This window comes from Cheilinus undulatus, linkage group 7 (genome assembly GCF_018320785.1).
Source record: "Cheilinus undulatus linkage group 7, ASM1832078v1, whole genome shotgun sequence".
NCBI lineage: Eukaryota > Metazoa > Chordata > Actinopteri > Labriformes > Labridae > Cheilinus > Cheilinus undulatus.
Window position 1 is genome coordinate 45660660 of NC_054871.1, and position 20996 is coordinate 45681655.

Consider the following 20996-nt stretch of genomic DNA (forward strand, 5'->3'; position numbering starts at 1 on the left):
CAGCTTGCATGAAGAAGCATAAACACTGGCAGCTTTGTGTTTCAGCATTGTGTCAGGGTTTATTCAGATTGGGAGGTTGTGTATGGGTGTGGGTGTGTGTGGGTGTGTGTATGTGTGTGTGTGTGGGGGGGGGGTATTTAGCAATTAATATTTCTGACAACAAGCAGCTGAGGCACGCTGGAATGCACTTTTGTATGGTTTATAATTTTCTGACACTTTTATCCATGTGGTTTCTGCTTTTATTAGAAAGGAATTTCATTTTTACTCCATTTTTGTTACTATGATTGGGCTGAAACTTCCACCTGATCCAACACAGAAATATTTCTGTTGGATTTTTTAAGCATTTAAAGGAAGCATGCTTGTAACAAAGCCATGATCATCAAATCATCCTATCACCAACGAGGAAAACAGGACATCAGAAGACCGAGGGAACTTTTCTTGGAGTCATATTTCAGTTGAACTGCACAGTTAAAGAATGTTTTTGGTTTTTTGTTTTTGTTTTTCCCAAGTAAGCAACAAGGTCAGCGCCGACTCAGCATAACAGCAATATAGAAGTGAAGACCACAGAATTAAAGCTCCACAAAATAAAACACACTGCAGATGCTCTGCTGCTCCTCACTCTAACTCTATTTTATCATCAGATTCTGTCACGCTGAGTTTTCAGGCTCCATGATGCTGGGTTAATGTATCACTCACATTTCTAAGTCCTTAAAGAAATACAGTCTGTCATTGTTTGTTAATATGTTGATTATTTGTTTTGATTTTTATAAACTTTTTGAAAAATAAAAATGACAGTTTATCTTACACTGGTCTTCCTTTCTTTTCTTTTTAAACATTTTATTCTTAGTTTTCAGTTTAGAATAACCATGTTAACAGTGAAGCAAGTACACAGACAGAAGAGAATAAATAAATAAGTAAAATAACGAAATAAAGTTATGGAGACACAGGTATAAAAACATATAATGGGAAATACTGGCAGAAACCACATAGAACTTAAAAAATGGATACATAAAAAAATTATTATCAAAATAAAATCATTTGAAATAAATAACACACTTTTTTCTGAAAAAATACAATTAAAAAAGACAAAAGCAAAATAAAAAGGATAAATAATCATTTTGAAATGTAATAATAAAATTAAAGAAATAAATGTTTAATAAATGAATAAAATAACAGGAGGATTCAAACATCGTGGGTCCTTCTTTTTTTATTCTTTATTTAAGTCGTCAGTGGAACATGAAAGTGTTGACAGTAAAAATGAATAGAAAAACAGAAGAAAAAAACATAAAGACAGAAACACAGTACAGAAGACAGAATTTTAAATCGCTTCACTTTTGTCAATATTAACTGTGTTATTTACTTTTTTATTCCAGACTAGTCCATTTTATTATGGTGTAGTCTAGATCACCCATGTAAACAGGTCTAAAAACATACAGTAGGGAATAACAACGGAAACAACATGAAATTAAAAAAAAGATACATTTATTGAAAGAAACTGAAAATTGAAAAGTAACTTAAAATCTACTGACTAGTAATAATAATACAGAGCTTTTTAATAATAACCCTTTAAAGCCTGAAAACACAAATCATAGTCAGAAAAATCTCTTTTATTTCAACTGAAATGTTTATTTCATTTTCCACTGAAATAAAAAAAAAATCAAAAATTCCACAAAATTTAACACATATATATATTTCTGTATCTCATTTGATACATTAGGTGTTTTTGGTAACTGCTAATCCACTTGAGGGCATTTTTATCATTTATCAGCTTGTATTTTTAGTAATTTATTGATCATATTGATTAGATAGAGGTATCATAAAAGTATGTAATCAAATATGACACAACAGGCTTTAAGGAGTTAATAAAAAGATAAAATAAAATATTTGAATTTCTTTTAAGTAATATAGAAATTAGACAGACATAAGTGAATACAATAACAGGTTAAATATATTTTTTAAATACGTTGGTCTTTTTATTCTAAAGGCACTCTGACTAGCAATATTGAACACTGATTGATTAAATGACTGTTTTAAATTTCTTTGGTCATAATAATTTATTAACCTTTAAAGCCAGTTGTATCATATTTGATACGCTCTTTTTTGATACCTCTATCTAATCAAAATGATTAACAATTTCCTTAAAAAAAACTTTTGTATACAATCATGTAAATGATAAAAATGCCCTTCAGTGGATTATCAGGTTCAAACATTTCCTAATGTATCAAATGTGGTACAAAAAATGTAAATGTGAAATTGTATGGCCTTATTTCTTTTTCTGGATTTCAGTTAAATAAACATCTCATTTCCACGTTTCAAAAAAAAAAAATCTGGCTATTATTTGAGCTGGAGTTTTTGAGTGAGGATGTCTGGAGCAGCTCACCTCTGTACATCTCTCTACATCTGTGGTTAATGTTGTGATCTTCCTCTGTCATCATGGCTGTCACGATTTTCTAAGTAAAAGCGAATGATGTGTTCAGTGTTTACTGAACATGGATATTTCCACTATAAAACAGGTCCGTTTTTGGATGTCTGTCAGTGTTATTTCTCCAGAGCTTCTCAGTGGAACAGTTTAAAAAATGTTCCTATAAAAGGGGAGTAACTTATCTCAAAGTATTCTAGTCACTAACTCTATGGTAAGTAATCTTACCTGTAGATACGTACTGACTGATAAATAAGATAAATAACATTTTAGATTAGATGATTCATTGTCAAAAAGATCCAATAAAGCATTTAAAAACCATCAGAAATGTGATATTTGAGAAATCATCTCTTTATTCAGCCTTTTATTAAAAATTCACGGTCCTTTATTTCCTTTTTTGAGTCGCCTCTTCTGTTCTCATTCTGGTCTCTCGGGCAGAGCAGGACCATCCGGACACCAACCTAAAACAAACACCCCCAACACGCACCCTCCGCTATAAAAGCCAGCAGCACCCACCCTGGCAGAGGAGTCATGACGGAGGGCGGTGGGGCTCAGCAGCGCCTGAGGTGAGTAGATGGAGGAGCTTTAGACTAGACTACAGAGTCTTTAAGGGGCTGCAGCACAGGACCAGGTACTGAGATTTAAATCAGACTAAGATTAGATGGTTGGTTTGAGAGTGTGCTTTGATGATAGAGGCTAATATTGAAGTTTTCCTCTGATTTACTACTGTTCTCTCTGGTTACAGCAGAACAGGCTTTGTTGAAGTTGTGTTACATTTAAGTGAATGGTATTTCTTAAAACGGCCTCTCGCCCTCGTCGCTGTTTTCCTGTTTTGATAAATGTCAGAGTTCTTCCCTCTTTTCTCCGGCGGTGATCAGAACTGTTGAGGAAACTGTTGGAGATGAAAGTTTTGTTTTACTCTTACAACAGAAGCGAGGAGGTGAGATAGAAGTCTACTGACAAAGAAACCCAACGAAAAGCTTTTGTTATTATCTCATCAGCAAATATATTCTCCACACCAATAATACAGGCTGTAATTTTTATATTAAATAAAAAACTTTTATCATTTAAATCAAAATATTAGGCCTATTATTATCGTCGCTGGCGCGCGTGCGTAAGAGAAAGAGAGCAGAGGAAGTCCGCAGGTGTGTTTCTGGTGTGAGGTCATTCAGTAAAGCCTCGTTTTCATAATTTTCTTCAGCCACTTCCTACCGATGCTCACCCTCACTCCTATTTATGATTATTGGATATTTGATATTCATCATCAACCAGCCTAAAACACGCGGATCACGTGTTGAGATGACGTAATATCTGGTGAAACTTGTCTAAAAGTGAGTGTCATGGTTGACTTTTAATGCACTACTAATTTAAACACTGTCTAAAGAGTAGAAACAACAGAGCCAGAGCTACTAAATAAACAGGGCAGAACAATGTGTCTGGGGGTCTGCAGGTGTGAGGCAGGGCTGGTTTTAGAGGTCCTGGGCAATGACCAGTATGAGCCCCCCCACACACACACACACACACGCACACACCTTTAGCTTAAAGCATTAATAATGAGTTTTAAAGAAAGAAAACATCTCTTTTAAGTTAACAGAGCCACAGATACCCAAGTAGCCAACTATAATTCATCTGCTCTTTAAAAAGCATCTCAGAGCTCAAGCTCAGCACATTCTACTATGTTTATATCACAAGTATGATTATTTATAAGTTTTATATGAATATAACTTATAACTAATGTAAATTTTATACAGTTTATAAGTGATTTTATTATTCTTTTTATACTACAAGTCTTTTGGGCAGGTGGAACTTATGTAAATAAAAAAAACATACAGTACTGTGCAGAAGTTTTCCGCATGTTTGGGCCGAAGTTTGAGGCTGAAGTAAGGCGTGTATTGGCGAGTACGCCCACCTGAGGGCCCCATCAGGCAGGAAGGAGGATTGACACAACCCAGGTCATGCTCTGGATGTCTTTTTACATTACCAAGGGCATGGGAAAATAATCTGATAAAAACAAAACAAAAACCACAGCTTTAGGGCGGAGTTATGGGTAGATGTGGCGCTTAAACATAGCCTAGGGTACTGTTAGGGCGGGTAGGGGGGTTGCCATAACCCCCTGGTTGTCGTGTGTATGTTCTAAGCACCTGAAAACTGTTGGTGGTTGCTGGGTGTGTTATCAGGGGTGCAAAGGCCCGGACAAAAGAAATGCTGTTAAACTTAACCTTGGCTGCTGAGTGACACATGTACATGTCAAATGTGTCGACACTGACTCTGGCCGCCCTCCCTCCTCTCTTCAGCCCGGGGTTGAGGAACAACAGGACCTGTGAAAAACTGTTAGCACTCTACATGACTAGAACTTCTACACAGTACTGTTTTTATATTTTTAGATTACATTTTTATGTAGTTTATTGCATCCCATTTAATCACCTAATTATACAACAATTCATTTTTCCATTTAATTTCAATTTTGGATCAACTGAATGAATGAATCTACCTTACATCCCTGTTTTGGATTGAGGCTTTTGTGAAACAGTATTTTTAAGACAATGTGGCTCTTAAAGAAGGTTGACTACCACGGGTATAGATTAATTTCAGACACTTAGAGAAAAATCAGTGGCCGGCAGAAAAAAATAGTTTAATCTGGAGAGGAAAAGAGAGGCATTATAAAACTCATCTCAGCTAGCAGCACAAAGAATACTCAAAAATATGAGCAAATCTATCCAGAATATTTACAGAAAAAAGTCCCAATGTAAGACCAAGGTAGGCTTCTCTTAAAGCAGAAGCTCCTACCACAGGTCATGATGGATAACATGATTTACAAAAATAGGTATTTGTTTTCTTTCTACTACATGTCTTCAACTTTTTAACACTCCCCCTTTTCCTCAAATTTTATATATTTCAGTTGTCATTGTGCTGAAAGCTAAATCACAACAGAAAATAATAAGAATCAAACAGAAAACATACAAAATCACATTTTGCAGGCAAGATTTAAATATTTACTCGGTAATAGTGTACTTTGCTAATTTTGTAATGCCTCTGAGTGGCCTGTTAGAGCTCTTCAAAAACAGTAAATGCATGTGACCGATACATACAGCTCCCAGATTTGCACCCATGGTTGAACAGAGAAAGGGAAAGGATGATGGTGAGTTCTACTGGGTGATCTCAAGGCTTTGCCTGCTCTGAGGCTGCCAAAATAATTTTTCATATACATAAACTTAAACCATGATTAAATAAAGTTCTCAATGAGTTTATGCAATTTGGTAATGAAAACATGTGTAGGCATATCCTCTTAAGGGTTTTTCAGTGAATCAATAAAATAAATTTTGACAGAAATGTGTCATTTTTCTCTTCCTGTGGGGGCTTTCATGGGGGCGTCAGCTATTCTTACATGAGGATCTAGTGCATAAGAATGTTTGACAGTAACAGTTTATAAAAAATGAGGCATGAACCCTAGAAGTAAGTGGACATGGGCCTGGTTATAAGGAATGCTAGCGGGAAATTAAGGCTGGAATAAGGAACTGAAGTCATGGACTGACAGTTCACTGTGGACCAGAACCTGAACGAGCCAGCAGAGGGTGCTAAAAAGAGGAAAATATCTGCACTACAGGCTTCAACACTGCACCTCCTTAGGCCGGCCACACACTAGATGATCTTTAAATCTGAAACAGTTTTAAAAACATGGGAGACCACAGACATAAGGACAATTTTAAAGGATTTGTCACCTTGATCACACATGATCACCTGAGGTCGTCGTCGGGTTGGCAGGTGTGTGGTCTCCAGTGATCAGACAGTCTGGCTGAGTCTAGTGTGTGCATTCAGAGGATTAAAGATGAAATGTCGTTTAAATTTGTCCTTATTTCTCTGGTCTCCCTCCTTTTTTGAAATCGTTTAAGATTTGAAAGCCATCTAGTGTGTGGTCAGCCTTATTCAGTGATTACAGTGATTACAATACACTGCACACATATGATGCCACAGGATAGGTACATGTAGGGGGGGGCACAAGGAAAAGAGAGGCGGGGCATCTAACTCAGTGAATAACTTCACTCATGGTGCAAATGTATCGCACACCAAAAACAAAAACAATCCACCAGAAGCACGAGCAAAAGAACCCAAGCAGGGATCTCTGTACAACAAGCAACATCCAAACACAAATAAACACATATAAATACATCTTAACAGTCTGCCCAAGGGCATGATGGGAAACCCTCACATCCCCCTAGATTTGGAATTGCAGTGGGCAGAGCTTAGATCAGCTGACTGAAGTAAAAGTAGAGTTATTGGGGTTAAAACTTACCTAAGTAGAAGTAAAGGTACTGATTTCAAAATGTACTCAAAAAGTGTAAGAACCCCAAAAAACTACTCAATTACAGGAATTTGAGTAAATGCAATTAGTTACTTTCCAGCCCTGTTGACAACTGCTCTGTGGACAATTTCCATTATAACCACCATTTTACCAAAAATTAGAAAAGAGAATTATATCATTGTTTTTGTGAAGAAATATGGGAAATGTGAAAAAGTCCAATCTATCCTTTATCAATCAGTCACGCATTCATTTTTTCAATTGTTTATTTACTCTTAATTTTAGGAGTTTATTTTTATTATTTGTTTATTTATTTATATTGTCTTTCCAGGTGAAACTCTTATCTACACGACTCTTAGTTTAGTAGAATAGTGGAAGAAGCAATGATTAAAGTAAAGTGATTTTCAACATGAATCAAGAACAGTTTTAGAGGAAATCTGCTATTTCAGCCCTGAGACCAGAAAAGGCATTGACAAAATGATCTGGGAACCCACAAAGAGTTTGACTGAAATATTTAGAGGATCAACAAAAAACTTTTAAATGAAAACACGTTAAAACTCCAAGTTTATGTTTTTGCAAACATCTAATTTTCCACTCTTTTTAACCCCTTCCAGGAGGTATTGCTGCACCCCAGACTGTAAGTTCTGGCCTCCATCTTGTTGCACTGAAGGCAAAGCCATGACAGCTTTCAAAGGAATCTGGACTCAAGAGTTCTGGCGCTGCGTGGGGGCCGAGTTCTTTGCCATGCTGCTTTTTGTTCTGCTCAGTCTGGGATCAACCATCAACTGGGGGGCTGTTGAGGAGGTTCCCCATCCTCCTGACCTGTTGCTCATCTCGCTCTGCTTTGGCCTGAGTATTGCCACCATGGTTCAGTGCTTTGGCCATGTCAGTGGTGCTCATATCAACCCAGCAGTCACAGCAGCCATGGTGGTGACCAGGAAACTGAGCCTGGCTAAAGCCGCCTTCTACCTGCTGGCCCAATGTGTGGGAGCCATAGTGGGATCTGCCATTCTGCTCGGTATAACGCCTGCCTCTGTGCGGGGTGGCATGGGGGTCACAATGGTGCGTCCTGATGATAAAACAGTAATTTTGAGAACTAATAGACTCCTGTAGCCTTGCACAGATTGTATTGAAATGCATGCAATCATAACTGAATTGCTGACCTAGGATTTTCTGAGTATTTAGTACAGGAGATGTTGTCCAAAGAGAAAAGTGAAACACTCACCTGCATGACTTGATGTGTAAAATATGATTCAAATTCTACATTTAGAACTTCGCAGCTACCAGATCTGAACACAAAGTGAGATATACAGTGATATAGAAAATAATCATCCCCTTGGATGTTCTACCCTTTTATTGAATTTGTACATAAAGTAATGGTCAATGTAAGTTGGCCTTTTTTGAGAAAAACATTAAAAAAAAAAAAACTCCTGAATGTCAAAGTGTAAACAGATTTCTACAAAATCATTTCAATCAAATAAAAATATATGAGGTAAAATAAGTGAAAAATCTAAAAACACCTGTGTCTGGAAGGTCCAGTCCCTGGTTAATCAGTATCCCTGGCTACCATTGCACCATGAAGACAAAAGAACGCTCCAAAAAATTTCCAGGGTACTGAACATCCCCTCAAAGTTCAATTAAATCTATCACCAAGAAATGGAAGGAATATGGCACATGTGTAAATCTGCCTAGATCAGGCCATCCTCTCCAACTGTGTGACCATGCAAGGAGGAGGCTAGTGAGAGAGGACACCAAGACACCCATGACTACTCTGAAGGAGCTACAAGCTGCAGCAGCTGAGATGGGAGAGACTCTGCATGCAACACCTGGCCAGGTTCTTCACCAGTCAAAGCTTTATGGGAGACTGGTAAAGAGAAAGCCACTGTTGAAGAAAACTCAGATTAAATCTGGACTAGAGTTCTCCAAAAGGCATGTGGCAGACTCCATGGTCAAGTGTGAGAAAGTTCTTTGGTTTGATGAGGCCAAAATGGAGCTTTTTTGGCCATCAGACAAGACATCAAACACTGCACATCACCACAAACCCAACATCCCTACTGTGAAGCACAGTGGTGGCAGCATCATGCTGTGGGGATGCTTCTCAGCAGATGGTCCTGGAAGGCTATGGTGTGGGAGAGAATTTATTTTCCAGCAAGACAATGACCCAAAGCATACAGCGAGAGCTACACAGAAATAGTTTATACACAGCAATGTTCTGGAGAGGCAGAGTCAAAGCCCAGACCTCAATCCAATGGAGAATCTGTCTCTGGACTTGAAAAGGACTGTTCAAGCCAGATCCCTGTGCAACCTGACAGAGCTTGAGCAGTTTTGCAAAAAAGAATGTGTAAGCCCGATTGAGACCAATGCACACAGACTCAGAGCTGTGATTGCAGCCAAAGGTGCATCTAAATACTGACTTGAAGGGGGAGAATATAGTCACTTATTTAGCTTTACATATTTTTGTTTAATTGGCATTACTTTGTAGAAAACTGTTTTCTCTTTGCCATTAAAGAGGGGTTTTTGGGGGTTTTGTCTTGGCAAAAAAAATCAACATGTATTAACCAGAATTGATTTTTAAAATCAAAAAAGGGTAAAACATCAGGGGGGGTCAGCACTTTTTATAGTCACTTTATATGATTCCTGTTTTCCACAGCTCTTTTCACTATTATCAAAACTAATAGTCAGAAAAAAAAACATCTGTCGTGGCATTCATCCCTCCAGCAGACTTCAAGGTACCTGTAGAATGCTCAGGCCTATACAAGCTGTTTTGTCAGAACTATTTTGAGCACACCTAAGACTTTATATTTTGTTTTTCTCTAAATGTTAATTTTTGAACATTTAAAGGTTTGCTTAAGTATAAGGAGAACATTTTTTCAAATCAACTCAAAATACAGATACAGATTGACACAGGTGTATACAATATGTTTACAGTTGAAATACAACTGATCAGTTTCATCATGCAAAATCAATTTAAAGATTTTTGTCACACAAAAATGGTCTGCATCCAATACAGATACACATTCACATACAGATCAGGTCTTAGCACACGTTTTAAAGGGATATCAATCTGAGATGTTTGTTGTTGTTTTGTTTGTGATTTAGGTAAATAAGAGCATCTCTGTGGGAAGTGCCATGGTTGTAGAAGTCTTCATCACCTTTCAGCTGCTCTTCACTGTGTTTGCTACGTGTGACCAAAAACGTACTGACCTGAAGGGTTCATCTGCGTTGGCTATCGGCCTGTCCGTGTGTATCGGCCACCTGTTTGCTGTAAGTACCAAACTCTTTTTAACTGTAAATAGAACAAGAAAATTAAATAGATACTAGAAATTATTAGAAAAACAGTAATGAAGAGGGAGGGTCAGAGGAAAATTGACTCAAATTGCCCCATAGAAATACTAAAAAAGAGCAGAGGTTAAATCATGCACCAGTATTTCTCTGAACTCTTCAAAAATAGAGCCTTTATTTTTATAAACTCTCTGTAAATACCAGTTGGTTTGATAAAGCATCATCTCTTACTTTAGTCTTAGTTGTGTTAATTATTGTATTTGGAAAATTTCTGCAACAACCTGCAGTTTATCAAATACTCAGCGCCCTTCTTTCCTGTGAGCAAAACTAATGCTGGCTGTGATTGTTCTTTCAGATTCCTTACACTGGAGCCAGTATGAACCCTGCTCGATCATTCGGCCCAGCCATGGTCACGTGGAGCTGGGATAACCACTGGGTAACTCAACTTTGTTTGATATTGTAGCGAGACTGTCAGTGTTTAAAGAATAACAAAACCTCGGTTTAAGCTGAGATGCAGCTACCTCAGAATTTCAAAATAAGACCTTTGGAATGTAGTTAACAGGGCTGGGAGAAGGGGGATATGACCCCTCACTCCTTTGTGCTCTCCCTCAAACACTACATATCTATGCTACTTCTGCAGATTAGATTATTAATGTCATAAACATCCACAGAAGACTTACAGTGGGCGATCTGCATGAGAAATGATGGTATATGCATGCGTAAAAAAAGGAGAAAACAAAGTAGCCAGGGTGGGTCGTAACTCTTTTAGTTGGAGAACACAACAGCCCCAGAATTATTCAGCTCAAATACCTCAATCGCCCCCCTGTGGCAAAATATGGTATAGGGACTGATCTCACTTTTGAAGGCTAAAAATGACATGCATTTGAAAGAAAAGAAAATATTTTCAAAAAATACATTAATTGGACCAAAATTTCTCTTAAGTTTATTTGATAGCCTACCCCCAAAGAATCCATCAAGTAAAAACCTGACCCTTGATGACCCCTGCTCTACAGTAATCAGACATAATGGTTATCAATTATCAAAAGTTATCAGTTGTTTGGAGACAGGGTGAAATTTCTGTTCTTTTAGTATTTTATTTAATTCTTTAATAATTAAAAACCCGGGAAAAAAGTTTAACCCATGTCAGCAGTTTTAATATCATATTAATATTAGGAAATTATCATTATTATGAAGTTTTTGTTTGGCATAAATGATCATTACAAAGTGAAATTATCACTTGTAACTAACATCTGTGGTTCTGTGTGTGCATGTCCACTCTCAGGTGTACTGGGTGGGCCCATTTCTTGGTGGGACTCTGGCCGCTGCCCTGTACGAGTACCTGTTCTGTCCGGACCCTGAGCTGAAGAAACGTTACTCTGATGCCTTCATCAAAACACCCTTTACTGCTACCAAACACCGCCAGGACTCAGTCACCGCCCAGGAGCCTCTTTTCACCGTCATGGACGTAGAGCGAGCTGAGAGGAAGGAAAGAGAAAGGGAAGTATCGGGGGAGGTGTTGTCCTCCGTATGACTAGAAAGAAAACCTACACGGATGTGCTGATGGATATCAATACTTAAAACAGACTGACCTCCTGCAGACTGGCAAACAAAGAGGAGACAATGAGGAAGAAAGAAGTAGATCCAGAACATAAGTGTATATTTACCCAGAAGGGGAGTGTGTTTTGGTGCCAAATAATCCCATTTGTCCAAATTATCAGCTGCAGAACATTTATTTTTGCCAGAGTAAGAGAAAGAAAAAAGTGAAAGCTCTTTTTAGCAGGCTGTGTTCAGGGTTTAAGAGTACATGATGGATGTAAATGAACTGATCCTACACCTGTGTGTCCTGTACTCATCACTGATTATGAGACTTCTAGATGGGGAGATAAATGTGGCAGCAGTTTGATAACAGTGTTTTTTAGATAAAACATTCACAAATTATATTTTCCTTTTACACTGAAAGTTCAGTTTATTATGTTACACTATGTTGCTAAAGCAATAAAAGAAGAATCAATTTGAGGTGCAGTCTGCCATTGGAAAATTATTGCTGACATGGTCGATGTTATTCCCTTGAGAAGACATGCTAGAAAATTATACGGTTTGGATTAGGGAAATATGCAAGAGTGAACAGCTCTGCAACTTTTTTTGAAATTCTTTTGCTCATTTGTAGATTAACAGAATTCAAACTTTTGCTGCTGCAAAGCTGAAATGCAGAGGGCCAAGAGTCTTCTCAGGATGAGTTCATCATTACTGATGTCAGAATGGCAGCATAATTGATATTGAATGACACTAATGGATGAAAGGCCAATTTATCAGATATCCAACATGTGCTTCGAGAAACAACCAGCAGATGTCGCTAAAAGCCTGACTAAATAAACCTCCAGAAGTCCTGATTCACATGCACACAGACAATTCTGCACAGCTTCACTCCCTCTGTGTTTGGGTTTGGCAAGGCACAGATTTCAGTGTGTTGCTTTAAGCCACACGGTATGTTTTATTTATTTAATGATATATCAGGAATCTTTTCTGAAACAAACTGACAGTTTTTCCCCGCTCAGTAACAGCAGATGCGTACAGAAGCATTTTTTTCTACGGAGATAACTCTAATAATGGAGAGCATGGATGCAGAGTGTAAAATATCAGTCTTTCTACCAGCTTTTTTTTTTTTTTTTTTTTTGCAGTTTAATGAAAAATGAATTATGAAACACTAAATTAAAAAAATTCAAACAAGAGATAATGATTCAGGAAGTTATTTATGCATGACTACCAAGCTTAATGCAAGTTTTTTAAAAATCAACATGATGTAATTGAATTTTGAGTTGCACAAATCTAAATTTCCCTACAACATACACAGTGTTTGAAATTTTCTCCAGATTTTTTAATTTATTCACATATTTATAATTTGAGTACCCAAATGTGTCATATGTCAAGACATGAAACATGTTGTGTATACAAAGTAAATACTGTTAACTTTCTCATTGGGCTTATTTGTCTAAATGCATTAGCATTAATCGAGCTTATAGCACTTGTTCAAGATTTGATCAATGCCATGACTGAGATCTGACCTGACCTGATCTCACACAAGAGCTCATCAGCTGGCCAGCTGATTTGCTCAAAGCGCTAATGGCTATTGCTCTCATGCTTCCTTATTTAAACTGGCTACACTCTGCTGCTCTCTCTCTCTGTAAGCTGCTCTTGCAACACTCCTCCACCCCAGCTCCTCCTCCATCCTGCTTTTCACTTAATCAGTGTCACTCTAAGGCTTACCTAATCAGTAGGTAGAGCATAAATGTGAGCTGTTCCTGTGTAATGCTTTCCACGTAGGCTCATGAAAGGCCAGGGGGATCTCAGAACAGCTAACCACCAAACATAAACAGCAATAAGTGCTGTTAATAACTGCTAATAAAGATAAATATGTATAACTGCAAATTATGTGTGTTTCTGACTGAACTTTCTGATTTTAGATTTAATTTTTTCATAATCAAAAAAGTTAGACAGGCCCTCTATTGAAGCATGTAGTTAAGATTATTATTGAGAAACATAATGCCTGTGATTCCAACCAGTGTTGTTCACTGCATTATAAAAAATTCATATTTTTTCTCTGATTGAGTCTTACTTTGTCTCTTTTTTCAGCATCCCACCATTTGATATTGTGTTACACCGTATGATGTAGCATTCATTTCACATCTTTAAAAACACGGTCACTCTTGCTTCTATACAAAGAAGCATTAAAACGGTCAGTATGGATGGACAAGAGTTTAATTAGAGCAGCTTTTACCTTTAAACTCCAAAGATTCACAAAATCAAACAGGCCAGAGCAGGGGCGTAGCTAGAGATTTTGGGCCCCCAGAGAGAATGTTACACAGGCCCCCCATTAACTACCCAGCCCAGCAACAAATGTTGCATAATTTTTTAAAAAATACACATGCATTTTAATGTATTTTTGAAGCATAATTTACACATTTATGAGCAATATTTTTACTATAGTTGAACTGAATTTACTTGCATTATTTTGCAGCACTGGACTATACCATTTGGACATTTTTAAGGGAGGAGCAAAAGCGCCCCAGTATTCATTTTACTCTATTTGATACAAATTTCATTCTGTTGACCGATTCATTTTTTCCCTTTTGATTCAATAATGTCACTGATTGCTAAGAATAATTGACAAAAACACAATTTTCATTGCAGGTTTTCCAAGAGCCCCTCCCTTCTGTGGGCCTGGGTAATCAGTACCCTTTGCCCCCTGTGCTATGCCCCTCGGCCAGAGGTGGAAAAAGTACATGCCTATTGTACTCAAAAGTTACTGAAGTAAAAGTAATGGTCTATAAATTTACTCAAGTAAAAATAAAAAATGTTTACTCTAAAGTTTGTTTTAGCTCCTGAGTGGCTGCTGATGAGCTGTAATGTAAAATATGAGAACAGATCGCCAACCAGTAGGTTCAGGTAAAGTCTCTGATGAAGTTAAAGACACAGCAAAAATGACGGTGTTAATCTAAGTCATACAGAGTTAAATGAGCAGTAAGACAAAAATGCTTGCAATAATAAATAATTGCCATTTTTTCGACTAAATACAGTATGGTGTGACTAAAAGATCATCACAGTGTGATAGAGGAAATCAGTCCCACCTAATGATTTAGTGGCTGTGTTTGAGGTTTTTATTAACTTAGCAGCTCATTGGTTGTTCTAGTTTAGTGACAGCCTTTTAAAAACACACCTAATGCAACATAGAGCTACATAATGTAAAATAAAGACATTAGTCTTTGCCATTCTTATGTGAAGAGTGTAGCTCCAAAAGACATCAAGAGATGGAGCTAAAGAGACAACCTGAGACCTCTGGACTTCAGTGACAACAGACAGTTAACCCTCTAATATCTCACTGATGATTTGTTGGTTGTTTTGTTTAAGCCAGGAGTGTCAAACTCAATCTCAGAAGGGGCCAGATTCTGAATTTAGGTTTAACCTGAGGGCCCAAAGGGGTCAAGATTTAACTGAAAACTGTCAACTGTGTTTTTACAGGTAATGAATTTAGGGGAAATTAAACAGTGATGATAAATGATTTTAAGATTTCTAAAAAAAAAAAAAAAAAAAAAAAAAAAAAAAAGTCAAAATGATTAAATATCACAGCATCAATGTTACTTTGTGTAAATGTCAAATAATGCTAAATAAAAAAAATATATAAATGAGTTTAAAGGCCCAAATCTGAGATAAAAAGCCAACTTTATAAATCCTAAAGGTCAAAATAAAAAATTAAAAGTCAAAATAAGGTTTTCAAAAGGTAAATATATGAGATAAATTATAAAATCAAGAGTTTAAAATGTCAAAATAGAAAATAAAATTCAAAATTGTGACTCAGGTCAAAATGTGAGATAAAATTCTTGATCCAATGTTTAAAAAGTAAAAACATTGGATTAAGAGTCAAAGTTAGGAGTTTAAAAGGTCAAGATTTGATTTGAAATGAAAATATGTGAATCTAAAGGTCACAATATGAGGAAAAAATGACTAAATGACGAATTTAAAAGGTCAAACTATGAAATAAAAATCCAAAATGCTAAATTTCAGTCATATTCTTGGGTTGCAAAATGAAAATACAAAATGAAAACACAAATTAATTTCTTTCTCTCATTCCTGACTTTTTATCTAATTATTTCTACGCTCTTCTTTTTCAGATTTTTAAAACCTAACAAGGATTTATTTTCGTCTTCAAGGTTAAATTTACATTTCTATACTGGAGGAAATCTGCAGACCTCAGAGCAGCAGGCCAATTCTACTTAAGATATGATCCTGTGGGCCGGATAAAACTGCACTGTGGGCCGCATTTGGCCCCCGGGCCTTGAGTTTGACACCCGTGGTTTAAGCCAATAAAAAGGACAAATGGGATGATTTCCATTTTTGGGAGAATTTTTTTTTAAATCACAGATGACACAAAAAAAAGTTTGGACTTTGAAACAAAAAGAAAAAAGATTTGTTCGTTTATCCATCACTGAGGAGATGATTCTGGCTTTTTGACAGTTTGAATCAAATGTGAACATTTTGAAACATGTGTGGGACTTTCTTGTTTGTCTTAAATTAAGATAAAGGGGGTAATAGGTGAAATTAATGAAGAGTACACAGCAGCATGTTCTCTGCAGTTAAGAAACATTGTTTAAATTGTATCAATAATAATAATGATAGTAATAATCATAATGATAATAATAAGAGTTCTAATAATAATAATGGCATACATTTCCAACTTCAGTCCATATTCTTTATTCAGTATTTGTTTCCTTGATACAACAATGATATGTAATTGTATCATTAGAAAACCTCTTATTAGGCCATCAAACCATGTGAATAAAACTAACGGTGAACTGTTTAAAGCTTGTATCAAACAACAAAAGAGGAAATGCAGTGCTGACTTCCAGATTTCAGCACCATGGACAGTGCACACCATTACACATCAAGTCATTGAGAAAGAACAAACACAGCAGTCCACATGACTACGAAGCCTTTTGAAATATAAAGCTGACCGTCTGCACCCAAATCAGTCACAGTTTGTGTCAGTGTGGTAAACATGATGATTTTCAACACATCTAAAAAAAAAGCAGTATGTACCCAGATCATTTATTTGTAGCTCAAGGGAGTTTGTTTTATGAAGACTGCTGCTCAGATGAATCCAAATCTCAGCAGTATTTTTTCACTTAAATATGTAGTCATTGTTTGTGAATTTGGCATTTTTGCTGCTAGGCGCATTTGCATAGAAAAGGGACAATTTGTGCCTGCCTGCCTGATTGATTGATTAGTTGATGGTACTTTATTTCATGTCATGCACAAAAGACCCCAGCCCTCATGGGTTTATTGAATACCTTTGAAAAGTTACAAAGTTGCATGATCTTTTCCCAGGTGGTAATAAACAATGCATTCTGCCTTTCTCCCAGGCTTTGCAGATAAAATCTGCTGTAAAAAAGACTCCTTTTCCAAAGAAGAACTCACCTGACAGCACTCTAGCTCACTGGAATCAGTGTCAATTTTGGCAGCTATTTTTTAATCTTAGTCTTAGTTTTAGTCTTTAAACGAAATGCATCTTAGTTTTAGTCAAATTTTAGTCATTTATATCCTTTTAAGTTTTAGTCCATAAAAAGTCCTCATAATTTAATCTTTACTTTTAGTCCAAGCATTTATTTTCTTGCCTAAATCTGGTACCAAGTCATGGAAGTGTGTTCTCTGCACCCAGGGGTCCCTGCTTTCTACAGCTGAGAGGCAGAATATCACAGATTGTGAATGTCAGACAAAAACTACATTACATTTTAGTCTATTTTTAGTCACCTTGGCAAAAACTAAACTTACTTTTGGTCAGTTTTATTCAACACAGATCAATTTTTGTTAGTCTTAGTCTAGTTTTTGTCATGGAAAAAAGGCTGTCGATGAACATTTTAATCATAGTTTTAGTCGACAAAATTAACACTGACTAACCTGACACGTCAGATGGATGTGTTTCACACATCCATCTGGAAACCTTCAACACTAAGCGTTTGGGCAAGGGCAGAGGATTTGAAAAAAACTCGGAGGGTGATTGGTTGAACATTCTGTCTGTCACATCTTTATAGGCCAATCAGAGCAACAAAACACCTGGCGTAGCCAGGACCGAGGTGCGTGTGCGCAGCTACATGAACCATGGCGACTATAGACATGTCAGTACACAACTTTTGTTGTTTTGAAAAGAAAACAACTCACTGCTGTTCTTTGTTCTTCTTTTAATGAAGAAATGTCATCAGGTTCTGATAAAACTGGCGCTAAACTCCACGCTAAGCTCTTCCGCCATAATTGCATGGGCCTCTTGCTGCTGCTTGCTTACGTTACGACTCCACCACGCCTGAAAGTACTGCTCCTCGTTGCTGATTAGTCCTGTCACTTTCTAACTGGGCCCAAACGGTCCAGACAGAAGCTTTGCAAGATGGATTCGCCAGTGAGAAACAAAGAAATGGGCGTATCCATCCGCTTTGCAAGGTTAAACACTGACTGGAATCAGGGCAAACAGCAGCAGAACGGAGCTGGAGCAAAGCTCTGCAGTGCAGTGAGGACTGCCTTTGAATGTTTTGCATGAGCTTTGTGAATTGGCATCTGTCTTTTTGTTTTTATAAGAATGCAACCACAAAACTCACACACTCCTTTGCAAAGTCAGCCCTCATAATTTCATGATTGTTAGTCTTTTAAGGTTTATTTTGGGGATTTGGTTTATTTAGAGAGAGGACAGTGGATAGAGTCAGAAAGAGGGATGATAGAGTGGGGGAGTGACATGCAGGAAAGAAGCCATAGGTTGGACTTGAACCAGGATCGCCGGGGGGCGTGACCTAACAGCTGGGCCATCTGCACCCCATAGTTTAATGGTTTAAACTATGGGGTTTACTGGTAAATTGAGCTCCTGGTAAAGAGCAGCTGCTAGCTTTATAAACATTTAAAGATTTCAGTGTTTGTTAAGCTTACAACAGCCAGTGCAGCTGATAATTTAGTTTTAACCTCATCCAACCTCCACCTACACTCCTGCACTTCTCATCACACATGAAAAAACACTTCAGTCTCACAGCACTTTCTCGTCTCATATTGCTACAGTAAATTAATTATCCTGGGATACAAACACACACACACGCACATCCATCCAAATGCATGCTTTTAAAATAGCTTTCTCACACAAACTAACTTGTAAACGTGTGTACACACATACTCCCGCTGCCTCCGAGGTTCTGCAGATCCTGGTCTGTTCCAGCTATTACACCTTGGTGTTAATTTCTTCAGGTTTTTGACAAGCCTCCGAGCTAAAGCATGCTCTTTGTGTAAGAGCTTTTTCTGAACTTCTCCCTATCTCTGCAGATTAGTCAGGGAACAAATTACCTGCCTGCACAAAAAAAGCGCAGTCCTACACATTTTGCTGTGCTTGGTGTACAGATCTCCTTTTGAAGACAGGCTACGTTATATCCCCCTAGCCTTGCAGCACTCCTGGCATGCAAATTATCATAAAATTAAATTTAAAATACTGCACATGTACTCCGGGTGCTCTTATCAGACACAGCACAAACTGCATACAAATCAGGCAAGGATCACACACCACAGGAAGGTCTCCATGTAAAAGGCTGGCTAATTACTAATTGGGTCGCAAGGTCTGAAGCAGGCTCTGCTAACAAGAATTAAAATGCGGGGGTGCCTCATGCCTGTGAAGTGTCTTGGCTTCCTGGTGACATGCCTCAGAGCAGTAATACACTGACAAACACCACTGCTGCGGTAAGACTTTGAGAGACTGCTACTAGTTCAGCTCTGTCTGCACAGCTGCATCACTGACACAACACAGTCACTTAGAACATGACGGATGATATAAGCCTTATTATGTTACATTTTATTTCTACATTACTCTTCAAGCTAAAACTTTTACATAACATGAAAGGTGCAAGAGAGAGAGGAAATGAATGTGTAGTGTAGGCCCCCAAATTTAACCCAAGGAGGAATCTGCCCACGTCACTCTGAGGGGAAGTCTGTTTGAAAACCCAGGGCCGATGACAAAACAACATATTTCACATCTGTTAGGCTGAATGTTCTGTTCAGACTGCTTAGATCACAGAAGCAATGAATCTTATACTGTTGGAAAGTCTGTTTATTTCCCTTTTAAATGGTGCCACATATGTAAGGATCATGCATTTGTGGGATGAGCAGCAGAGCTGAGGATGTGGGTTGGTAAAGATAAGATTCTGCAACCAGAGGCAATCCTATGTCTCCACAGTCTGAGACTGAACTCTATTCTCCAAGATAGACACTCGCCTCCACAGAGCGGGGTTTATCAGAGACCACCTCCAGAATTTGGGAGTAGAGAGGATGGAATATCCTGCCAGCAGTCCTGACCTCGACCCCATTGAACACTTGTGGGATCAGCTTGGGGTTGCTGTTCCTGCCAGAGCAACCAACACAACCACACTGACTGACTTGCGACAAATAATGGTGTATGACCAGGCTGGTGACCAGCATGAGGAGGAGGTGCCAGGCTGTTGTGGCTGTGTATGGTTCTTCCACACGCTACTGAGGCTCTTGTTTGTTAAATTAATTTATTGTTAAAATGCCAATGTCTTGTTTCTTCAGACTTTAATCAACCAATCCACCAAACAAGAGTCAATAGGATCAGCAGAATAAGCTGTTTGGCATTGGCAGAGAAGATTTGGCTGATTTTTTAGGAGTGCAGCCCACATACTCAGCTTTGCTGCTCATCCCACAAATGCATGTTCCTTACAAATGTGTCATCATTTAAAAGGGTCTTAAGTCTTGTGACCATGTTTTGAATGCCTTGGTGTTGGACTGGCAGCTCTCTGGATTTTCCACCAAAACTTCTTCTTCTGCTTCTTCTTTACTCATGGTGGTCAGCTTGGGTTTTTGAGTATTTTATTTCTGAATTTTGTAGAGGCGGGGCATATGATGCCATTTCCAGGTAATTTTGTAATATGACTCAAAACAACTGCTGTTAGGTCACTGACTGCTCTGCCTGCTTGGAAACCCCAGGAGCGTCAAACTCAATCACAGCAGGGGCCAGATTCTGGATTCAGGTCTAACCTGAGGGCCTGACAGGGTCACCTTTTTAACCAGAAACTGTCAACCTCATTTCACCTGTAATAAAATATGAAAAAAAAATTATCAGCACTGATGATAAATGATTTTGGCATTCAAAAAGTTTTTAAAAATAGGTTTATAAAGGCTCACAGTCTGAGAAAAGTACATTTATTAGTTCAAAGAGGTCAAAACATGAAATTGAAAAATAATGTTTTAAAAAGGCAAATATATCAGAAAGAAAGTCAAAACCATGAGTTTATGAAATGAAATCTGCAACCATGAAATTAAAAGTCAAAATATGATTAAAAATTTTTAATTGTGAGTCCAAAAGGTCAAACTATGGGATTATGAATTCAAAGTTTGGAGTTAATAATATGAGATAAAATAAAAATAATTAGTTTAAAAGGTCAAAATATGACTTAAAATTTTTTAATTTAT

General features: G+C 37.6%; 1 protein-coding gene across 1 annotated transcript; it reads left to right on the forward strand.

Moving 5' to 3' along the window:
- Window positions 1-2950: 2950 nt before the first annotated feature.
- Window positions 2951-11529, forward strand: LOC121512351 (aquaporin-4-like). Its single transcript, XM_041791583.1, has 5 exons — window positions 2951-2985; window positions 7331-7778; window positions 9816-9980; window positions 10354-10434; window positions 11281-11529. Exons 1-5 carry the CDS (start codon window positions 2951-2953, stop codon window positions 11527-11529), a joined length of 978 nt encoding a protein of 325 aa, XP_041647517.1.
- Window positions 11530-20996: the final 9467 nt, after the last annotated feature.